This window comes from Ostrea edulis, chromosome 4 (genome assembly GCF_947568905.1).
Source record: "Ostrea edulis chromosome 4, xbOstEdul1.1, whole genome shotgun sequence".
NCBI lineage: Eukaryota > Metazoa > Mollusca > Bivalvia > Ostreida > Ostreidae > Ostrea > Ostrea edulis.
Window position 1 is genome coordinate 76452121 of NC_079167.1, and position 19332 is coordinate 76471452.

Here is a 19332-nt window from a genome sequence, read left to right on the forward strand (position 1 = left end):
TTGTGTAAATCAAATGGGGATTCTAAACACATCTGGTGTGTCCAGGAGTCCATGTTTGCCCAACTATCTATTTTGTATTGCTTTTAGGAGTTATGAGACTGATCACTTGTTCGTTATCTTCACCTTTCATCTAAAGAAATTTTTAAAAATTGAAATCGCAAAACTTTTCTCAAATCAACAACATCAAAACGTATGACTTTTCAACACTTTACACGACCATTCCTCACGATTAATTAAAGACTAGACTTGCTTACATCATAGACAGATGCTTCTTCAACAAAATTGGAAAACAAGCATTCTAGTAATCACTCATCCAAAAATTACTGTATTAATCACCACTCTGATTTCACGAACAAATACTCTGGAGTTGAAATAAAAAATATGCTGGATTTCCTCATTGACAATATCGCCGTAATCTTTAGTGATCAGGTCTTCCAACAGTATGTTGGAATTTCCTTGGGCATAAATTATACTCCTTTGTTAGCTGACCTGTTTGTATATCCCTATGAAGCAGAATTTATTCAAAAACTTCTACATGAGAAGAAAAACATATCTTGGTGTGCCCTTCAATTCGACTGTTAGATATTTCGACGACGTTTTATGTATTAAAAAGAACAATATTCATTCATATATCGATTAGATGCTCACAATTTGATGAATGAATAAAACTAATCAAAAACATAATTATATGTGTATCTTGCAAATAGCTGATCATGTCTTGGCATTGCATGTTTTATATCATATCACAAATGCAGTCTTCATATGACACTCACGTAAACGGATCTGGGTCTCCATTCTCCATTTGGTAGGGGTCCATTTCATCATAAACACAATCATAACCAATTATATCCGAGTACAACCTATATTGTTATAAAATATACCAATGATATAAAAGAAATAGAATGGCTGATATTTCCACGAAACACTATGCGCATATACAATTTTCTAAATGATACCGTATATCAAGAGGCGTACTTGTGTATCAATATTTCGCTTTCTTAGCAACCACTTCCAAATCGCTGGATTCCGCATAAATTTAGCATTAGCAAAGAGATATTCTTACTTTGCTTTAAAGACGTGGGAAACATCGTTCGTTGGAATATTGTTTCACGTGCCATTTGTTAATTTTTCTTTCGTGTAGCGACTATACCAGCTGTAAGGGAAGTATACCTATATTCATCGATGAGGGCCTGAGCAACGATCGTACGTTTACCCATGCCTACCGTGACACGGAACCCCGTTTTGAAGACACGTGGCTTACACGTCTAGTGTCGAACAGTTACTACCTGTGTCAATTTGATGTGGCTCCGGGATTGAGAATCGCACCTAGGCCCCTAGGTTACTAAGCGAGTGTCCAAACCGTAATGCTGCCGCGAACGTTTTCTCGGGGGGGGGGGGGGGTTATTGTACTATTTTATTGTGATGAAACCACAAATGCGACCGAGGGGAAGTTAGGCGGTTTCTCATGTGTATGAATACATTATCATTATCAATGGACCTAAGAAAGCTCGATTCATATCTATCGAATGTGAAATCAAAATCACCGAAGCAATCGTGCAAAAGATGGCAATTAACTATGTTTCATGGTCTTTGATTTTACGACAACAAAAACTGGCTGTTCAATATTGCTTTATATTTTGTTTCGAAAAAGAAATGTTTCATAGTCATTCCTGGAGAACTAACGGTATTTGAATAACTTGTGCGACCCATGCCTTTTTCGCAAATTAGTTTGCATGAATTCCATACAAAATTTTAGGCTATGATTTTTGGATATATCACGACACGTTGAGAGTCTGATATACGGTATCATTAATTAGTGTGAATTAATGTCAGCTTACTGCAGTACTTTGAATTTGATTTCATCCACTTGCGGTATCGTCTTGATAACATGCATAGCGACAATTTGTGAATCACTTATCACATATATCTGAAATAAAAACACGTGTAGGTTGTGGGTGTTTATAAGGCTCGTGTAAAATAGCTGTATATAGAGGGAACACATGAAGGAATTATGTGTAACATATGATAAATATACCATATATTAATCTATGGCAAGAGGATACATGTAATAATATGTGGAGAATGTGTACTAAAACAATCATATTAAGAAATTGTTTTCCTAGAGAGGGTAACACGATACGAAGTAATTAATCCAATTTCGGTCCTCAGAGGAGCAATAATGCATATATAAGAAATATTCATAGAACATATATATATATAAGTACTCTTCAGAGTTGAAATTAAAAATAAATTGCTAGAGTTCCTCATTGACAATATCTTCGTAGTCTTTCGTAATCAGGTCTTCCAACAGCCTGTTGGAATTCCCATGGTCACGAATTGTGCTTCTTTCTTAGCTGGCTATTTTATATTATTATCATGTAGACTTTATTGAAACCTTCTACGCGAGAAGAAAAATATCTTCCTGTGGCCTTCAATGCAACATTGAGATTTATCGATAACGTTTTATCTATTACCAATAATGGTTTTCATTCTTATGTCGATTTAGTATAACCCTGTGGCCGTGAAATAAAAACAAACACCACATAGTCATTCACTTCTGATATATCGGAAATATATATTAACGGCAAACTAACAACTTAATTTTATGATAAACGGGATGATTTCAGCTTCTCCATCGTCAACTCCCCATATCTAGGTAGCAACATTCCATTATCACCTGCATAATCTGTTCATATCTCTCAACTGATTCGATACACAAGAGCATGATCTGCGAATGATCCGCTTTCAAATCGAGACAGGCTACGGAGAAACAAGTTAATGGTAAACGGGTTTCAATCGTCTCTGTGGTCGTTATATCAATGAAAGGTGAAGATAACGAACAGTGGTGAATCTCACCAAGCCTATAAGCAATACAAACTAGACAGTTGGGCAAACACGGACCCCTGGATATACCAGGGGTGGGATCAGGTACCTAGGAAAAGTAAGCATCCCCTGCCTACCGGTCACACCCGTCTTGAGCCTTATATCTTGATCAGGTAAACGTTTGCGAATACAACCTATCAGAATACCGATAACTTCGTTTACCTTAGGTGGCAGGGGACAGTTTCTTTGGTTTTGAAACATGTGGATAGGGGGTATACACCAAAGTCAGATTATGACAGACTAATGAAAAATCATATTTCCATTTTATGTCAATACTTGTATTTCATATTAGTGTAGTTAATAAATTATGACCCTAAATTACATGTAATCTATAAATACTGGTGCTGGTGCACAAAACATGCTCTGAGCAGGTTCCCCTTTTTTGCTTTGATTTTCCCTCATTTGGGCTAATCCGCACCACCCCCACACCATCACAGTACCAAACATGGGGATTTAGACACTGTGCACAATCAAGAACCCTATCTGCCCTTCTCAAAAATCTACCTCTCATATGGGGCAATCCACCTTCCCTCACAGCTACAGACCTTTTGCTAGACCCTGCATGTTTTCACCGGAATTTCTTCAGCAACTGACCACGTGTCTTAGTTTCGTATTTGCACCCATCTATATGCTAGGAATCATGGTGACACCTACATGTTGTATATCAACATTTTTACTAAGCACTCAGCTACATTTGACATGCATCCTAAAATTATTGTATACATTTTTACACATGTAATATCACTTCAAATACAGGGTAATTCCATTTTTTGAAAAAGTTGACCGGGCCTATAGTGCGAAACTGTCCCCTGCTACCTTATCAAGATATAGGGCTCACGGAGAGTGTCACCGGTCGACAGGGGGTGCTTACTCCTCCCAGGCACCTGATCTCACTTCGGATATATCCAGGTATCCGTGTTTGCCCAATTATCTATTTTGTATTTCTTATAGGAGTTATGAGATTATTCGTTGTTCGTTTTCTCGCCTTTCATTATCAGAGAGAGTTAAATATTAAAGATACATACACAAAAGAGATCCAATACATAAATGTATTGTGTTTGAAAAATATCACTATGTTGTCAACTTTTTTTCGACAAAAATTTATTGATGAAACAAAGACACTGGAAATGTTTTACGTATTATTAAACATCTTCGAGTACTGAAATGACGATATAACAGGAAAAAATTAATCTTGGGCCTCACTTTTATCATTAAGGTTGCACATTTGTTCGTCATTTATCGCTTATTTCTATCGTTAACTTATGTTGATATTCGCAACTTTGTCAAAAACTGATCTTTGATGATTTTAATGATGACCATGATAACAACAATAATAATCTGGTATTTATGATTATCAATATCAACAAAACAATAATATATAGAGAGGAGAACATAATTATGTCACATACACGAAACATAATGTGTGAATTAAGGGCAAAATAGTAATTTCACAAACCAAATTTTATCCATGGTTAGAGGGGTACATAATGATTATGTTTACCAAGGAATATTTTGTGAAAAATGTGCAATATCAGATTACGCATGATATGTATTGATTACCTTCATGGAGGCGGTGGAATTGCCCGCAGAATCATTAACAAGAAGTCCAAGCTGTGCTAGGCCTTTCATTGTCTCGGAGATAACGAAATTCGTCACCACTGAACCATTTGGGTGAACACAAAATGCTTTGCCACAGTTTGTCTTTATATTTTTATTTTCAACTTCATCTTTCAATGTTCCGGTGTAAGAGAGAGATGTAGCGTAGAAGTGGTGAATCTGGTTTTTGGGAAGAACATCTTTGTCTGTAACCACTTTCTGTTGATATTAATGGTATGACATTTATCAAATAATTCTGTTCTATTATCATCAATGTAATTTAAATGATTTTTGTCATATATTTATGTTAACTTTTATTATCTATATTACTTGCAACTTGTATCTAGATGAATTCATCAGAATTGCTAATATGTAATATATATTACATTTGTACGATGTAAAACGTGCAAAATTCCCTCTAACAAGTGATGCAGGAGCCACATTGCTCACCTATTGTGACCAACCTCTAGTTTTAAAGGGTTACAACATTACTGAACTTGAATTGATACTACAACGTGGGAATGTCACAATACTAATATGATAAACATAGCGTTGTTGTTCTGCGGAAAAGAGACTTTCTAAATGGTCTTATTTCCTGTATACTTTCATTATATCACATTTAATCCACTCCAACCACAGGGTTCATAATTACAGAGTCGTCCATTTCTGTTTTATACTTAGATATTTATTGAAAGTAGATATTAACGGCAAACTGACAACTCAACGTTATGACAAATTGGATGGTTTTAGCTTCGCCATCGTCAACTTCATATATTTATGTAAAAATATTCCATTATCACCTGCATATGGAGTTTATTTTTCTCAACTGATTCGATACCAACGAGCTTGTTCTGCGTATGGTCAGTTTTTAAATCGAGACAAGCTACTGACAAACAGGTTGATGATAGAGGGGTTTCAACATTCTCGTTCAAAATCAGGATTTCGGAAATTATATGATCGTTATAACGATCTAGTTTGCCAATACAACTTATCATGGGGTCTAAAGCGTTCTGACGTGTTCATACCGATTGTTAGACCATTCATACTGAATTTGACTACGGATAACTCCGTTTACCTGATCGAGATATAGGGTTCACGGCGGGTGTGACTGGTCTACAGGGGGTGCTTACTCCTCATAGGCACCTAATCCTACCTCTGGTGTGTCCAAAGGTCCGTGTTTGTCCATCTATCTATTTTGTATTGCTTATGGAATTTATGAGATTGATCACTGTTCGTTATCTTCACCTTTCATCAACGACTCAACTCAACTTAAGTGTATTTGTAATTTGATATGATTTAGTGCTACTCTTCAAAAGATTTTCGTTTAATTTTGTTTAATCAGTTTCCTGTTTTAAATATCCTACTGTGGCCACGGTATACCTTTAGAAAATATTTGCATATTAATTTGACTAATCGTGACCTTCTGTTTTTGAGATAAAGATTATTAAAAGTAATTCCAAATAGTCCATGTAAAACTTTGATCCCGTAATGTAGCCCCACTCTACTCCCGGTGTCTGTAATTTAAACGAACGTGAATCTGGGGATGCTTGCGTATCATTATGACTAGTCATGGTCTGCTGCTGTTCTTGAGAAAAACATTTCGACTAAAGGTGAAGATAACGAACAATCATCAATCTCACAACTCTTATTAGCAATACAAAATAGAGAGTCGAAAAACATGGACCCCTGGATATACTAGAGGTTGGTGGGGATCCATTGCCTAGGAGGAGTAATCTTTCCCTGTCGACCGTCACAACCACCGTGAGCCCTATATCTTGATCAGGTAAATGGAGTTATCGGTAGTCAAAATCAATGTGTCAAGAGTGGCTTAACAATCGGTATGAAACAACTCAGACAGCAATTGACCCAATGATAGGTTGTTTTGGCAAACTAGATCGTTATAACGACCATAACATTTGCAAAATGTTGACTTTAGACGAAAATGTTGAAACTCCTGCACTATCAACTTCTTTGTCAGTAGCCTACCTTGATTTGAAAACTGATTATACCGGTACGCAGAACAAGCTTTTGAGTATCGAATCAGTTGAGATATAAACACCATATGCGGGTGATAACTTGATATATTCCCATGAAAAACATTGATCCCTATTGTTGTCCCACATCACATTCCCTGAAGGTGAGGATAACGAACAGTGATCAATTTTATAACTCCTATAAGCAATATAGGACTAAAACTTGAAGAAAATTGAATTTGGATTACATAGGAAAATTGCATATGAATATGACTAGTTTTCTTCTCTTTTTTGGGGGGGGGGGGGGGCTTCTTGAAAATATTTTCAAAGAGTTTTCTTATATATCTGCATGTAAAACTTTGACCCCCCACAGCTGACCATGAACTAGAACAAATTTGAATCAGGGAGATTTCATGCAAATTTCAAGTTTTCTGGTTGTGGTTCTTGAGAAATTTCTAAACGACCATAAGGTATTTTGCCTTTTCTTGATTATCATCCCCTTTGACGGGAACATGATCCTTCACTTGAACAAACTTGTATCCTCTTTACCGAATGATGCTTTGATTAAGAAGTCGGCTACGTTGTTTTGGAGAAGACAAACATGTCAAAAGTTTACGGATATACAGACAGACTACAGACTAATGGTGATCAGCAAATCTCACTTGAGCTTTCAACTGAGATGAGCAAAAACATGTATTTCCACAAATGCACGCCGTTTGTTACAGTTTGAATAAAAGCGAAATAAACTTACTGTAAGGTCTAATATCACGGTTTCAAACTTGGTGTTTCGCAGGATGCCTTTAGATAAGTATGTTTCCGTAAAATTTGGTGGATTGTCGTTTGCATCCTTCACAGTCACCACTACCTTAATTCCAACAGTTGACACATTGGTCTTATGATACACAGTAGGGCACTGTGATGAAATATTTTCTGGTTTGGTGACATCTTTAGCTTGGATCATTAGATTAATCAAAGAAATTTTCTCTCGATCTAAGGGTTTACTTGTTGTTATTCTTCCGGTATGCTTGTCGATTTGAAAGTAGTCTGAGTATTCTCCATCTGTTAATTGAATAAGGAGAAACTAATTCCCTTGCTTAAATCACCTTTAGGCATAAAATATTGTAGATGTAACGTACTTGATTTCACCAAAAATGTAATTCGATGTTTTGCTTTCTTTCATTTCTAATGAAAAATCAATGTATGCACCCAGGGGTGCATGAGCCGAGTTGCATGTGATACATTGTAAAGTCAGGAATGATGTGGCATATTTATAATTGTGAAGAACTAATTTCAGTTTTAAACTTTTCGAGTTACTGTCCGGACAACATATTTGTCTGAAGTTTTCAATCTATTTTCGGTCACTGTGACCTTGACCTTTGACCTTTTTTCTCCAAAATCAATAGGAGACTTGCTTTGCTGGTATCCAACAATATTTCTAAGTTTAATTTGATTAAAATTAATAGATTTCGAGTTATCCTCCGAAAACCAATATTTTTTGGAATTTTAAACTTATTTTCGGTCACTGTGACCTTGACCTATTTTCTCCAAAATCAATACGGGTCTTTCTAACCTGGTACCCAACAATATATAAAAGTGTCATTTGATTCGGAGTTAAACTTTCTGAGTTATCATACGGAAACCAAATTTTTCTGAAATTTTCATTCTATATTCAGTCACTGTGACCTTAACCTTTGACCTATTTTCTCCAAAATCAATAGGGGTCTTTCTTATCTGGTACCCAACAATATATAAAAGTGTCATTTGATTCGGAGTTAAACTTTCTGAGTTATCATACGGAAACTAAATTTTTCTGAAATTTTCATTCTATATTCGGTCACTGTGACCTTGATCTTTGACCTATTTTCTTCAAAATCAATAGGAGTCTTCCTTACCCGGTACCAAACAATACATCAAACTTTCATTTGATTCGGATTTAAACTTTCTGAGTTATCATACGGAAACCAAATTTTTCTGAAATTTTCATTCTATTTTCGGTCACTGTAACCTTGACCTTTGACCGTTTTTCTCCAAAATCAATAGGGGTCTTCCTTATCTGGTATCCAACAATATATCAAAGTTTCATTTGATTAGATTGTAAACTTTTCGAGTTCAAGAACACAACAAATAAAGACCCTTGGACAAACCAGTGGTGAACTCGTGTTCCTGGGAAGAGTAAACAATCCCTGTTGACCTGTCACCCTGCTGTGATTCCTATATCACGATCAGTTAAGCGGAGTATTCCATAACGAAAACCAGCATTAAAAGAATGGATTAACAATTCGTCTGCAATACTTCACACAGCATTCGACCTAACGACAGGTGGTGTTTGTAAATTAGTCGCTTATAACGAAGATAGAATTTGCAAACTGCTGATAGTAAACATTAAAAGAGACTATTGAAACCACTTTAACATTAGCTTACTTGTAAATAGCCTGTCTCCAATTTAAAACAGATCATACGCAGAATATACTCTTGTGTATCGAATAAGTTGAGATATATAAACACCATACACAGGCGATTATGAAACATTTTTACATAAACATGGGGAGATGATGAAGGAGGAAGTTAAATAATCACGTTTATCATACTTTTATTGAAAACATCGATACTATGTGTCATTACCTTTAATGCTGTATTGAATGAATGCTTTGGAATCCCTGTCGTGAGCAGTGACCTGGATCACATTCGTCCCATTCTCGTTTTCATTCACTTCTGCGAGTGTGATGTTTTCATTAAACTCTGGGTTGTTATCATTAACATCTAGAACTTGGATCGTCAGTTCAGGGGATGATGTTGACAGTGGTGGATCCCCATGATCTGTGCATCGCACTCTGATCTATAGGTACCGTTTAATGATTTCTATTAATCGTTCGGTATTTCTTATTCTTAGTGAACTATTCATGATATTGAATGTTTGACAAAAAGCAAAAAATGTATATGATCACAAATAAGAAAAACGTATGCAGTAAAGAGAAAGTAGCGGTTCATTATGTACCTTGTATTCTGGTCTGGTTTCGTGGTCGATTTTACCGACAACATAGATATCTCCACTCGTCTCGTTGAGAAAAAAAGATTCAAAATATGACCCCAAAGAGGAATTTGGATACAGGAACTCGTACTTAAGGAGGCGGTTTACAAAAGCTTTGTCATCATCCTTGGCTCCAATTCGAAATACATTTGTGTAATTTTTTGCACACTACAAATTAATATAATGATATTAAAATATAAATACAATTCAATTATTCTTAACCTTTTCATTAAATATTGTACTGATTAATTATATCTTTCCTGTTCAATTTCCACTTTGATAGCTGAACAAATTGAGTCAATATCATTATGACGAATTTTAGCAATGTAAAACATACATTTACATAAAAACAAACCTATGAAATTCATTTTGGTACCTTACCTCGAAAATGCTCACGATGTGGTTTGGTGGCAAATTAGTAAAAGCTGGTTTGTGAAGATTTTCATCTATTATATGTATATTCAGCATCAATGAATTGTTCAAAGACGGAACTCCTTCGTCAATTGCTAGCACTTGTATAGTGTAATTCCCCGCCTGATCTTTAAGACTGTTAGATATACGGATTTCACCCGTGGCTTTATTTATAACAAACCAATCACCACTTACATTCCCATCCAAACCAATTTGGTAGAAAAGTTCACTATTTTTGTCAACGTCCATGTCAGTGGCGTGCACGGTTTTTATCAGGGTTCCATTTACTGTTGATTCTTTGATGTCCACGGCTCTCTTCGAATCATTGTCGAAAGTGGGTTTATTGTCGTTAACGTCCAGAATATGAACAGTTACCTGTGTAGTGTTTGATTTTCTGTAATCAGCATTGGACGGGTTATCACTTATTTGAACTCTCAGGTTATATGAGGGTACCTTTTCTCTGTCAATACAGCCCTCTATAAATAAATCACCCTGGAAACGATATGGTATAATTGAAACGTTATTTACAAAGTTATTGATAAATATTATCACTCAATATGGACGTGTTTGATTGTTTGAAATTATTACTTAAATGGTCACTGATTGACGGAATACGGCAAAATACTGGATGTCAAATACAAAACTCATTTCCGATTTTGCTCCACTGTATATATTCCATAGCATATCACAGATTATGTAAATAATTTGTCCCGTGGAAGATTTCTATTGGATTCTGATTGTCATAATGTCTTTCTTTGCACAGCGTAATATCGCTATGATGAAAGGTGAAGATAACGAACAGTGATCAATCTCATAACTCCTACAAGCAATACAAAATAGATAGTTGGGCAAACACGGACCCCTGGACACACCAGAGGTGGGATCAGGTGCCTAGGAGGAGTAAGCATCCTCTGTCGACCGGTCACACTCGCCGTGCGCCCTATATCCTGATCAGGTAAACGGAGCTATCCGCAGTCAAAATGAGTGTGCCAAGAACGGCTTAACAATCGGTATGAAACACGTCAGACAACATTTGACCCAATGATGAAAGGTGAAGATAACGAACAGTGATCAATCTCATAACTCCTACAAGCAATACAAAATAGATAGTTGGGCAAACACGGACTCCTGGACACACCAGAGGTGGGATCAGGTGCCTAGGAGGAGTAAGCATCCCCTGTTGACCGGTCACACCCGCCGTGATAGGTTGATAGGTTGTATTGACGAACTAGATCGTTATGACGTCCATAGAATTTGAGAAATGCTGACTTCAATCGAGACTTATGTAACAATGTACTGCTACCAATTGCAATTAACGAATGCTGAACATATGGGTACATGTTTCCGTGTTTGCTCTGCCCCTTTATGTGTCTGATCACTGTTCTATATTTTCACTTTTCGTGCAATGGACTTGATGAATGAAATAATAATCTCAGCTATACGTTCATGAGATTGCCTTCTGTGTTTGTTACCTTCCAGCATTGTGTCCGCCACATGCAAGGTGAAGATAACGAACAATCGGTATGAAACACGTCAGACAGCATTTGACCCAATGCGAGGTTGTATTGACGAACTAGGTCGTTATAACGACCATAGCATTTGCGAAATGCTGACTTCAATCGAGACTGTTGAAACCCCTTTACCCTCAACTTCTTTGTCAGTAGCTTACCTCGATTTAAAAACTGACTATACGCAGAACAAACTCTTGCATATCGAATCAGTTGAGATATATAAACACCATATGCAGGTGATAATGGAATATTGCTACATAAATATATAAATACGCCAGATATGGAATCGGACCTTCTACCTATTGAAAGTTATCAATTGATGTTTATACTTATTCAAAGTTTAGTACTAATCACGTAGTGTTTGATGAAGTTCGTGTAAATCAAAGTATCAAACTTCTGATTATACTTCAACAAAATTATCAAATATTTTACCCCCCCCCCCCCCCCCAAATCAAAGTTTAAACCTATTCACAATCACAAAATGCAGTATGAAAGATTCTACAGTAAATTATGAAAGGTGAAGATAACAAACAGTAAATTATACATAACTTATGGTGTATGATAGCATATATTTGTTTTAGAATATGAAAGACGCCCGATTAGGAGCTAACTACGACGTCGTGTGGTGCAGATATAAGCAATGATTATTTTTTAATTATGTCTGAAATAGGATAGATAAAAATACATTTCGTGAACAAAATCATACATGCATTTCGTTTTGTTTTCTATTTGCTGTCTTATATTTACAAAGTCACAAGCTAAATACAGGTACAAATGAAAGAAAGCAAAAGTGAGCAAGCTCACATACCCCATGCTCCAACATTGCTTGACAATGCCTCACATAATCAATGGTAATGATATGCATTACTTCAAGAACAGGACAGACAGGTTCGAAATTCTTAGTCCATTAGGGGTATAACTCCCAGAAAGTATTGAATCAGAATTTTTTGGGAATATGCAAATCAACACAGTGTGTCCTTACTAACTACAACGTTTCATGAAATTCTGTTGAGCGGTCGCTGAGGAGTTGCGCTGACAAGAACAGGTCAGAGGGGCTCGAAATTTTAAATTCAGAAGAGGCATAACTTCCAGAAAAATTATTGAATCAGAATTTCCTGGTAATATGCACATCTGCACATTGTGTCCTTACTAACTACACTGTTTCACGAAATTCTGTTGAGCAGCCTCAGAGGAGATGCGCTGACAATAAAGGGTATGACAGACTGACAAACTGGTCCAAAACATTTACCCTCAGCAACTTTGTTGCATGGGTTATCAATAGAATTGATCTTTTGAAATATACAAGTTGAGAAAATTTGTTGAAAGAGAATGTTCATAATTCCTACCGTATATTGATCTATTTGGAAATGGTGTTGACTGTTTCCTTCAGAGATAGAAAAAGTTATGTTTGCATTTTGTCCTGAGTCCAAATCATCAGCATACAATGCTCCAATTCGTGTTCTGTTGTATTCAGTTTCATTTTCATAAAATGTGTATGTGTTGTTGAGGAAATATGGCGTGTTGTCATTGAAATCTAGGATACTGATCTGAAGAGTAACCGTGGCATTGTGGACCGAGTCAGTAGCTCGTATTTCTACGTCCCAAAGATCGCAAGCTTCCCGATCGATTTTTCCTACTTTTGTGACGATGCCTATATAAAGCAGAAAATAGCATTCTATATAATGAGGGGAGAATATAACAAACACTGAGTTAACTCTGTGGTCGTGAATGATATCATTTCCTTTCATTCTCTAAAGCAAGAATTACATCTTCAAATATTTTTATAATTTCTGGTGGCGGATTACGTAAAGTAAGTTTCAAGTTTACAATTCTTTACAAAACTAATGGTTAATAATTTTAGGAACCAGAATGAGACATTTATCAGGTATATACCATTAGTTTTGTAAAGAATTGTAAATTTTCAAATGTAAAAGAAAGATATTGAATTAGTGGAAACTATAATTAACTCCCATTGGAAGATTAACTGAAATTAAGACATTGGTTATCCCTAAACAAAATGACGATCACAGAGTTGATGGCCTTAGAATGGTGGGTCATTCTAAGTTTATGTTACTTATGTAGCATTAAAATCAAGTTAGATTAGAAGGATTTCAATTAAGCACAATTGCAAACAAATATCAAATATCTTTCGTTAATGACTCACAGTTTGCTGTGTAATTATTTAAGAGAATAGCAAACAATTTTGAATATAGATCGTTAGAAGCTAGTTTGAAATATTTTATGTTGAACAACAGAGAACTACAAATAAATTTCAAGTATACATATGATGTAATCCAAGTATCATTATAGCAAATCCAAGGTCTTTTTAAAAGTTATTCTGATGCTGGTGTTGTTTTCATTAGTGTTGATCAATTTACTGATCTGACACGTTTTATGAATTGTTACGTTAATAATTTTAGGAATCTGAATGAGACATTTATCAGGTATATACCATTAGTAAATTGACTAATCCAGATGTCGTGTAATTTGAATCATTGTGTATTCTCTATATGTAACCTGGTACCAAAAATAATCCACATGTTGCTAATCCGAAGATATTACTTTTAAAACATCAAGCATTTCCATATTTGGTAAGTTATATTGGCATGTAATTGCAACAAAGTTACCACATTTTCAACAAGAAATTGAACTAACCTTTCGTAGTTTCAATGTTGAACGGAAGGGTAGTATCATCAATGTAATATTTTATAATTTTATTGTTGTAATTGATATCAGCATCCGTTGCTGTCAATGTTCGTACGTGAGTACCATCCGGAGCATTCTCCATCACCTCTGCGGTGTAGTTCGATTTCGAAAATACAGGGGGTTTGTCGTTGGTATCATTGATATTAATTATCAGCTCATCTGAAATCATAACACATTTACCAAAGCAACCTGTCATTAGTCAAATGCTGACTGATGTGTTTCATACCAATTGCTAAGCCGTTCTTTACACACATAATTTGAATACGGATTTCTTTTTGTCTGATATAAGACTCATGGTGAACAGGGAATGCTTACTCCTCGGTACCTGATCCCCCTCTGGTTTATCCAGAGGTCCGTGTTTACCCTAATCTTAATTTTGTATACTTTATAGGAATTATGAGTTTGATTACTGTTCGTTATCTTCACATTTTCATATTAACATAGATATCAATGTTTACATTTTCCATCGGCATAATGTCGTTTTGAGTTGTATTGTTTTGCATGCAAGGTGAAGATAACGAACAGTGATCAATCTCATAACTTCTACAAGCGATACAAAATAGATAGTTGGGCAAACACGGACCCCTGGACACACAAGAGGTGGGATCAGGTGCCTAGGAGGAGTAACCATCCTCTGTTGACCGGTCACACTCGCCGTGAGCCCCATATCCTGATCAGGTAAACGGATCGAATTTGAATACAATACAAATATTTAAGATGTTTTAGATATAATCTCGTATTGCACCAAACATGCTGCACAAATTTCCTCTTACTTTTTTATTCTAATCTTGTGCGATCGCAAAAATATTTTTCCCAAAAATAATCAACAATAAAACATGAATCAATGCGTTATAGAATGAGCAAAACCATGACGAAAATAATGTATATATATTGCGCCAACAGTAGTTCGTAATTGATCTTGAAAATGTTTAAATGTACTTAGTTTTCCGGTATTTTTCAATTATAGATTATCAATTCAATTCGAATATCGTAAATCCACATATAGAATATAGATTAAACAACCCCGTCATTAACAGTTATGTCATTAAGACGACGATAGCAACACTGTCCCTGAAAAACAAGAGTCCATGTTGACCAAATATCTGATGTGACACTTCCTCATTTAACCAATGGAACCGATGGAAAAAAACAACAAAAGAGATGAATGTTCACTGAATGATATTGAACTTTATAAATATGACCAACCTGTAGTCGCTTATAATGATATGCAAGTATCTAGAAATTGCAAAAGTCAGTTTTCGTGATGATTGCTTTATTCTGTTTAAGTATTTTCCTTGCATTGTTTCCGTGAAAGTTATTTAGATGATTTTTTTTTTAAAAACGGTTGATTTTAAATTTAAATGTAGCAAACAATACATACCTGTGGCATTTGGTTTGTTTTTCAATGTCTGAGTGTCGTTGACTGTTACTTCAAACGTCAATTTCACCGCTACCTCTGCATTAAAACCCGTCTTGGTGTACACGATCCCCGACGTTTTATTTATGAAAAAAGAATCCTAAAAAAACGCATGACTTTCTATCAAACTTTTCTTGAGAAAACACCACATATCCTCACTTAATTCTGTAATTATATTTCATAGAATTTACTTATCTTCACTTGGATAAATTTGAGACATCTGGTTTCAATACTATGTTTACCTTAATCAGGGTCTTGTTGACCTTAACTCCTTCTACATCAATTGCTTCTTTTAACATTATTGAATAATTCAATCCTGCATCAATGTCCACATCTGTAGCAAAACATTGTGTAACATTGGTATAATTTGTATTCTCAGTAACAGAAACTGTGATTGGTAGGTTCCTCCAAGAAGGAGGAGTGTCGTTTTCGTCCTCCAAAGTTATCACCACTGTAGTAGATCCAGTCAGCTGAGGATTCCCTTTATCAATAGCAATGACAGTAAGATTGTAGCTTGGACTGGTTTCTCTATCCAGCTTTGCCCCAATCTGAACGCTAATATTCCCTGAAGTACCATCTATAGTAAATTGATCAGAGCCTCCTTTTTCTATGAAATATGCTATTTGGTTATTTGGTTTACTTTTGTCGGCATCCCCTGCAGATACGTTCAATACAAAGGTACCTGTAATTGTATAAAATACAAATGATGGTCGTTTGCAAGTTATATCATTTTGAAGTAAAAGGCGCGTATTTACTAAATAGTAAATTCATATAGTGGCACAGTTGATGAAGGAAATAAAAATATGGTATTGTACAGTGGATATACTTTCTTGACGATACTATATTCATAAGTATTTAAAGAACTGAATCTACTCAAGGTTTTTTTATTACCAGGATTGGCATTTTCCTTAACACTAGAGTTATATTGTACAGCAAATGATGGATTGTTGTCATTTACATCCTGAAATATGATACAAATATTCATTCTACATGTTGTTAATCATACTGATAGTCGACGTACTTTAAAACGTCAAAAGAAATTCAATACAGGTACAAAAACATCACTAGTTAGAATGACAGTAAGAGCAGGGACAGAACTCAAATATAGATACCTTAACATCACCAGTTAGAATGACAGTAAAAACAGGGACAGAACTCGAATATAGAAACCTTAACATCACTAGTTAGAGTGACAGTAAAACAGGGACAGAACTCGAATATAGAAACCTTAACATCACTAGTTAGAGTGACAGTAAAAACAGGGACAGAACTCGAATATAGAAACCTTAACATCACCAGTTAGAATGACAGTAAAAACAGGGACAGAACTCGAATATAGATACCTTAACATCAATAGTTAAAGTGACAGTGGAACTTTGGCTTGGTTTACCATGGTCTTCTGCCATCAAAATAAGAATGACCTGTCCATTGGAAGAGGGTGGTAATTGTTCGTAATCTATTGCAGTGGTGATGGTAATGGTACCTTTTGTGGCATCCATCGCAAAATGGTCAGATAGATTCTGTGTATCGTTAGACTTTACTATACTGTACGATATAATGCTATTGTTTAACTGGTCTCTATCTGTTGCCTGATAAAGAAAAAAGAAGAAAGGAAACTGGTTTAGCATTATGAATCCATGTAGCCAACCGCTTTGTTTAATTTGAAGGTGAATAATTATTTACGCGACAGAGTATAGGGTGTCGTCAACGGTGACTATTAATCATTATTCTATTTTCTTTGGAAATACAAGTTAACATAAGTAAAGTAACACTGGAATATTATGTCTTTTTTAAAATTACATATACCGGGTCCCTCAAACTTGCGGCATATTGTTAGTAGTCCAGCCTTCTGGATTGAGAATAAATGTTGGATTTTGAATTAATTTACCTCTACTTTGAATTTCATCTTCCCATCGGAAAAGTTTGTTTCATTTTCGTTAAGGCCTATTTGATACGAACTATAGCGAAATATTGGTTTGTTATCATTCGTATCATTCAAACGAATAACGATTGAAGAGGGGGTTCTTCTTCCACCACCATCTTTGGCTTCTACTGTCAGGTAATACACGTCTTTCTTTTCCCTGTCTAGGCAGCTCTTATCACAGTCTGTAATACTTTTACGCGTGTTATTACAGCTTTCGTTACAAGAGACATAAAGTCTACCAGTTTTATCATCTATCTGAAAACTGAATAAAAATATGGTTTAATGTTTTCTAAAACAGATAATTCTAAATACATATATTTCAAGACAAAATATTTCATTCAAACCCTTTCCCGGTTTAAATCATAAAGAACTATCGATGTTGCCTACTTGCAAATTATTCCAATGTTTTATATCTCCTGCGTTATTCAGGTTACTTATCGCCATCTATTTTCACAGTTCGTCGTTCGTCAGTCGTAATGATAATAAAATTAGTATAGCGCATTATATAAAACAAAGTACTCTATGGTGCTTTACAAGGGTAGGAAGATGAATGCAACAATAAAACACACTTATTTGAACTTAAATTAACAGAACGACATAAGATCTGGTATCTGTAAAATTAGCAAAACAATACACTACAACTGAGATCAATAACTAAATGTTTGTTGTTGTTTATTGGCGTTTGATAATTAAAACAGTCACAGTTTATACATGTTAAAATTTAAAATACTAATATTAAGACCATTTTCATTTCAAGAGAAGTTCACTTTTATATGTCATCTGGAAGGTAATTCCAGAGATGTGCTGCAGCTCAAATGAGTGGGCGTTGTCCGTATTTATTTGTTCCGATTTTTGGCACCACGTGACTTCGATTCAGACTGTAATGGTTGACTTGGCTTGTACACATTTAAACGACCTGCAATGTATGACGTCGCAGCTCCGTGGTAGCAACAATATGTTTGAGTCAAAATCTTGAATTGGGGTCGGTAATGGATGGGAAGCCTTTGTAGATCCGCCAGAATCTGAAAGACGTGTTATCCTTTCGGCGCCTCGTAATGAGTTGTGCACTCGTTACAGCCGTTCAAATGTTTTTACTAACTCCAAAATATAGACAGTTTCCATAATGAAAGGTGAAGATAACGAATAGTGATTAAACTTATAACTCCTATAAAGAATGCAAAATTGTTGGGCAACACGGACCCCTGGATATACCAGGGGTGGGATCAAGTGCCTAGGAAGATTAAGGTTAAATGTTACAAAGACGTTTACTAAGGTTTTCCAAGCTTCATTAGTTTAGTAGCGTCTTATCCGCCCGATGTTGAAAATCTGATGATGACATGATTTGACGACTGATGACAACTGTTTTTCCATTTGTAAGATGTTGATCGAAAATATACATGTTGTACTCTTGATAGTATGGTCCCCAACTTGAGCTATAGCGCAGGGGTGCTGTCTAAGATTTGTTTCGTTGAAAATAGAATCAGTTCAATCTTGTCTTTATTCAATTTAAGAAGGTTCGATGTCATCCAAAATCCTATGTTTGGGATGCAGGATTTTATTCGAGATGCATAGGTTACCCAGTTTTCCTCTGGTCTGATTACCATGTAGACTTGTGTATGGTTACGTCATTCCATGGCGATGACATAATGTTCCCATGCGTCAGTCGTGGACTTGTTCTGATTCTTCTCTATAACGGCTTGATTAAATTCAACTAATTTTCATACATAGCACCTTGGGTCAAGGTAAACAAACACTGAATTTCATGGACTCTGCCTCCCTGGGAAATGTAACAGAACCATCAAAATTCATGTAATAACATCAAGCAGTGACACTATTGGATGATTATGATAAGCAATAGGGATTTTACCAAACCTGTGAAATTC

The 19332-nt window shown here is 35.6% G+C and overlaps 1 protein-coding gene across 1 annotated transcript in view; it reads right to left on the reverse strand.

Moving 5' to 3' along the window:
• LOC125668031 (cadherin-23-like) overlaps positions 1-19332 on the reverse strand; it is a 90486-nt gene that overhangs the window by 16915 nt on the left and 54239 nt on the right. Inside the window, exons 18-31 of the mRNA XM_056163829.1 lie at positions 17414-17711; positions 16869-17114; positions 16417-16486; positions 15768-16207; positions 15490-15625; positions 14058-14267; positions 12749-13053; positions 9862-10383; positions 9448-9648; positions 9075-9288; positions 7204-7511; positions 4444-4698; positions 1839-1927; positions 774-860 (exon numbers count right to left, since the gene is read on the reverse strand). Coding sequence (XP_056019804.1) covers positions 774-860; positions 1839-1927; positions 4444-4698; positions 7204-7511; positions 9075-9288; positions 9448-9648; positions 9862-10383; positions 12749-13053; positions 14058-14267; positions 15490-15625; positions 15768-16207; positions 16417-16486; positions 16869-17114; positions 17414-17711 — 3381 coding nt within the window. The remainder of the gene's footprint in view (positions 1-773; positions 861-1838; positions 1928-4443; positions 4699-7203; positions 7512-9074; positions 9289-9447; positions 9649-9861; positions 10384-12748; positions 13054-14057; positions 14268-15489; positions 15626-15767; positions 16208-16416; positions 16487-16868; positions 17115-17413; positions 17712-19332) is intronic.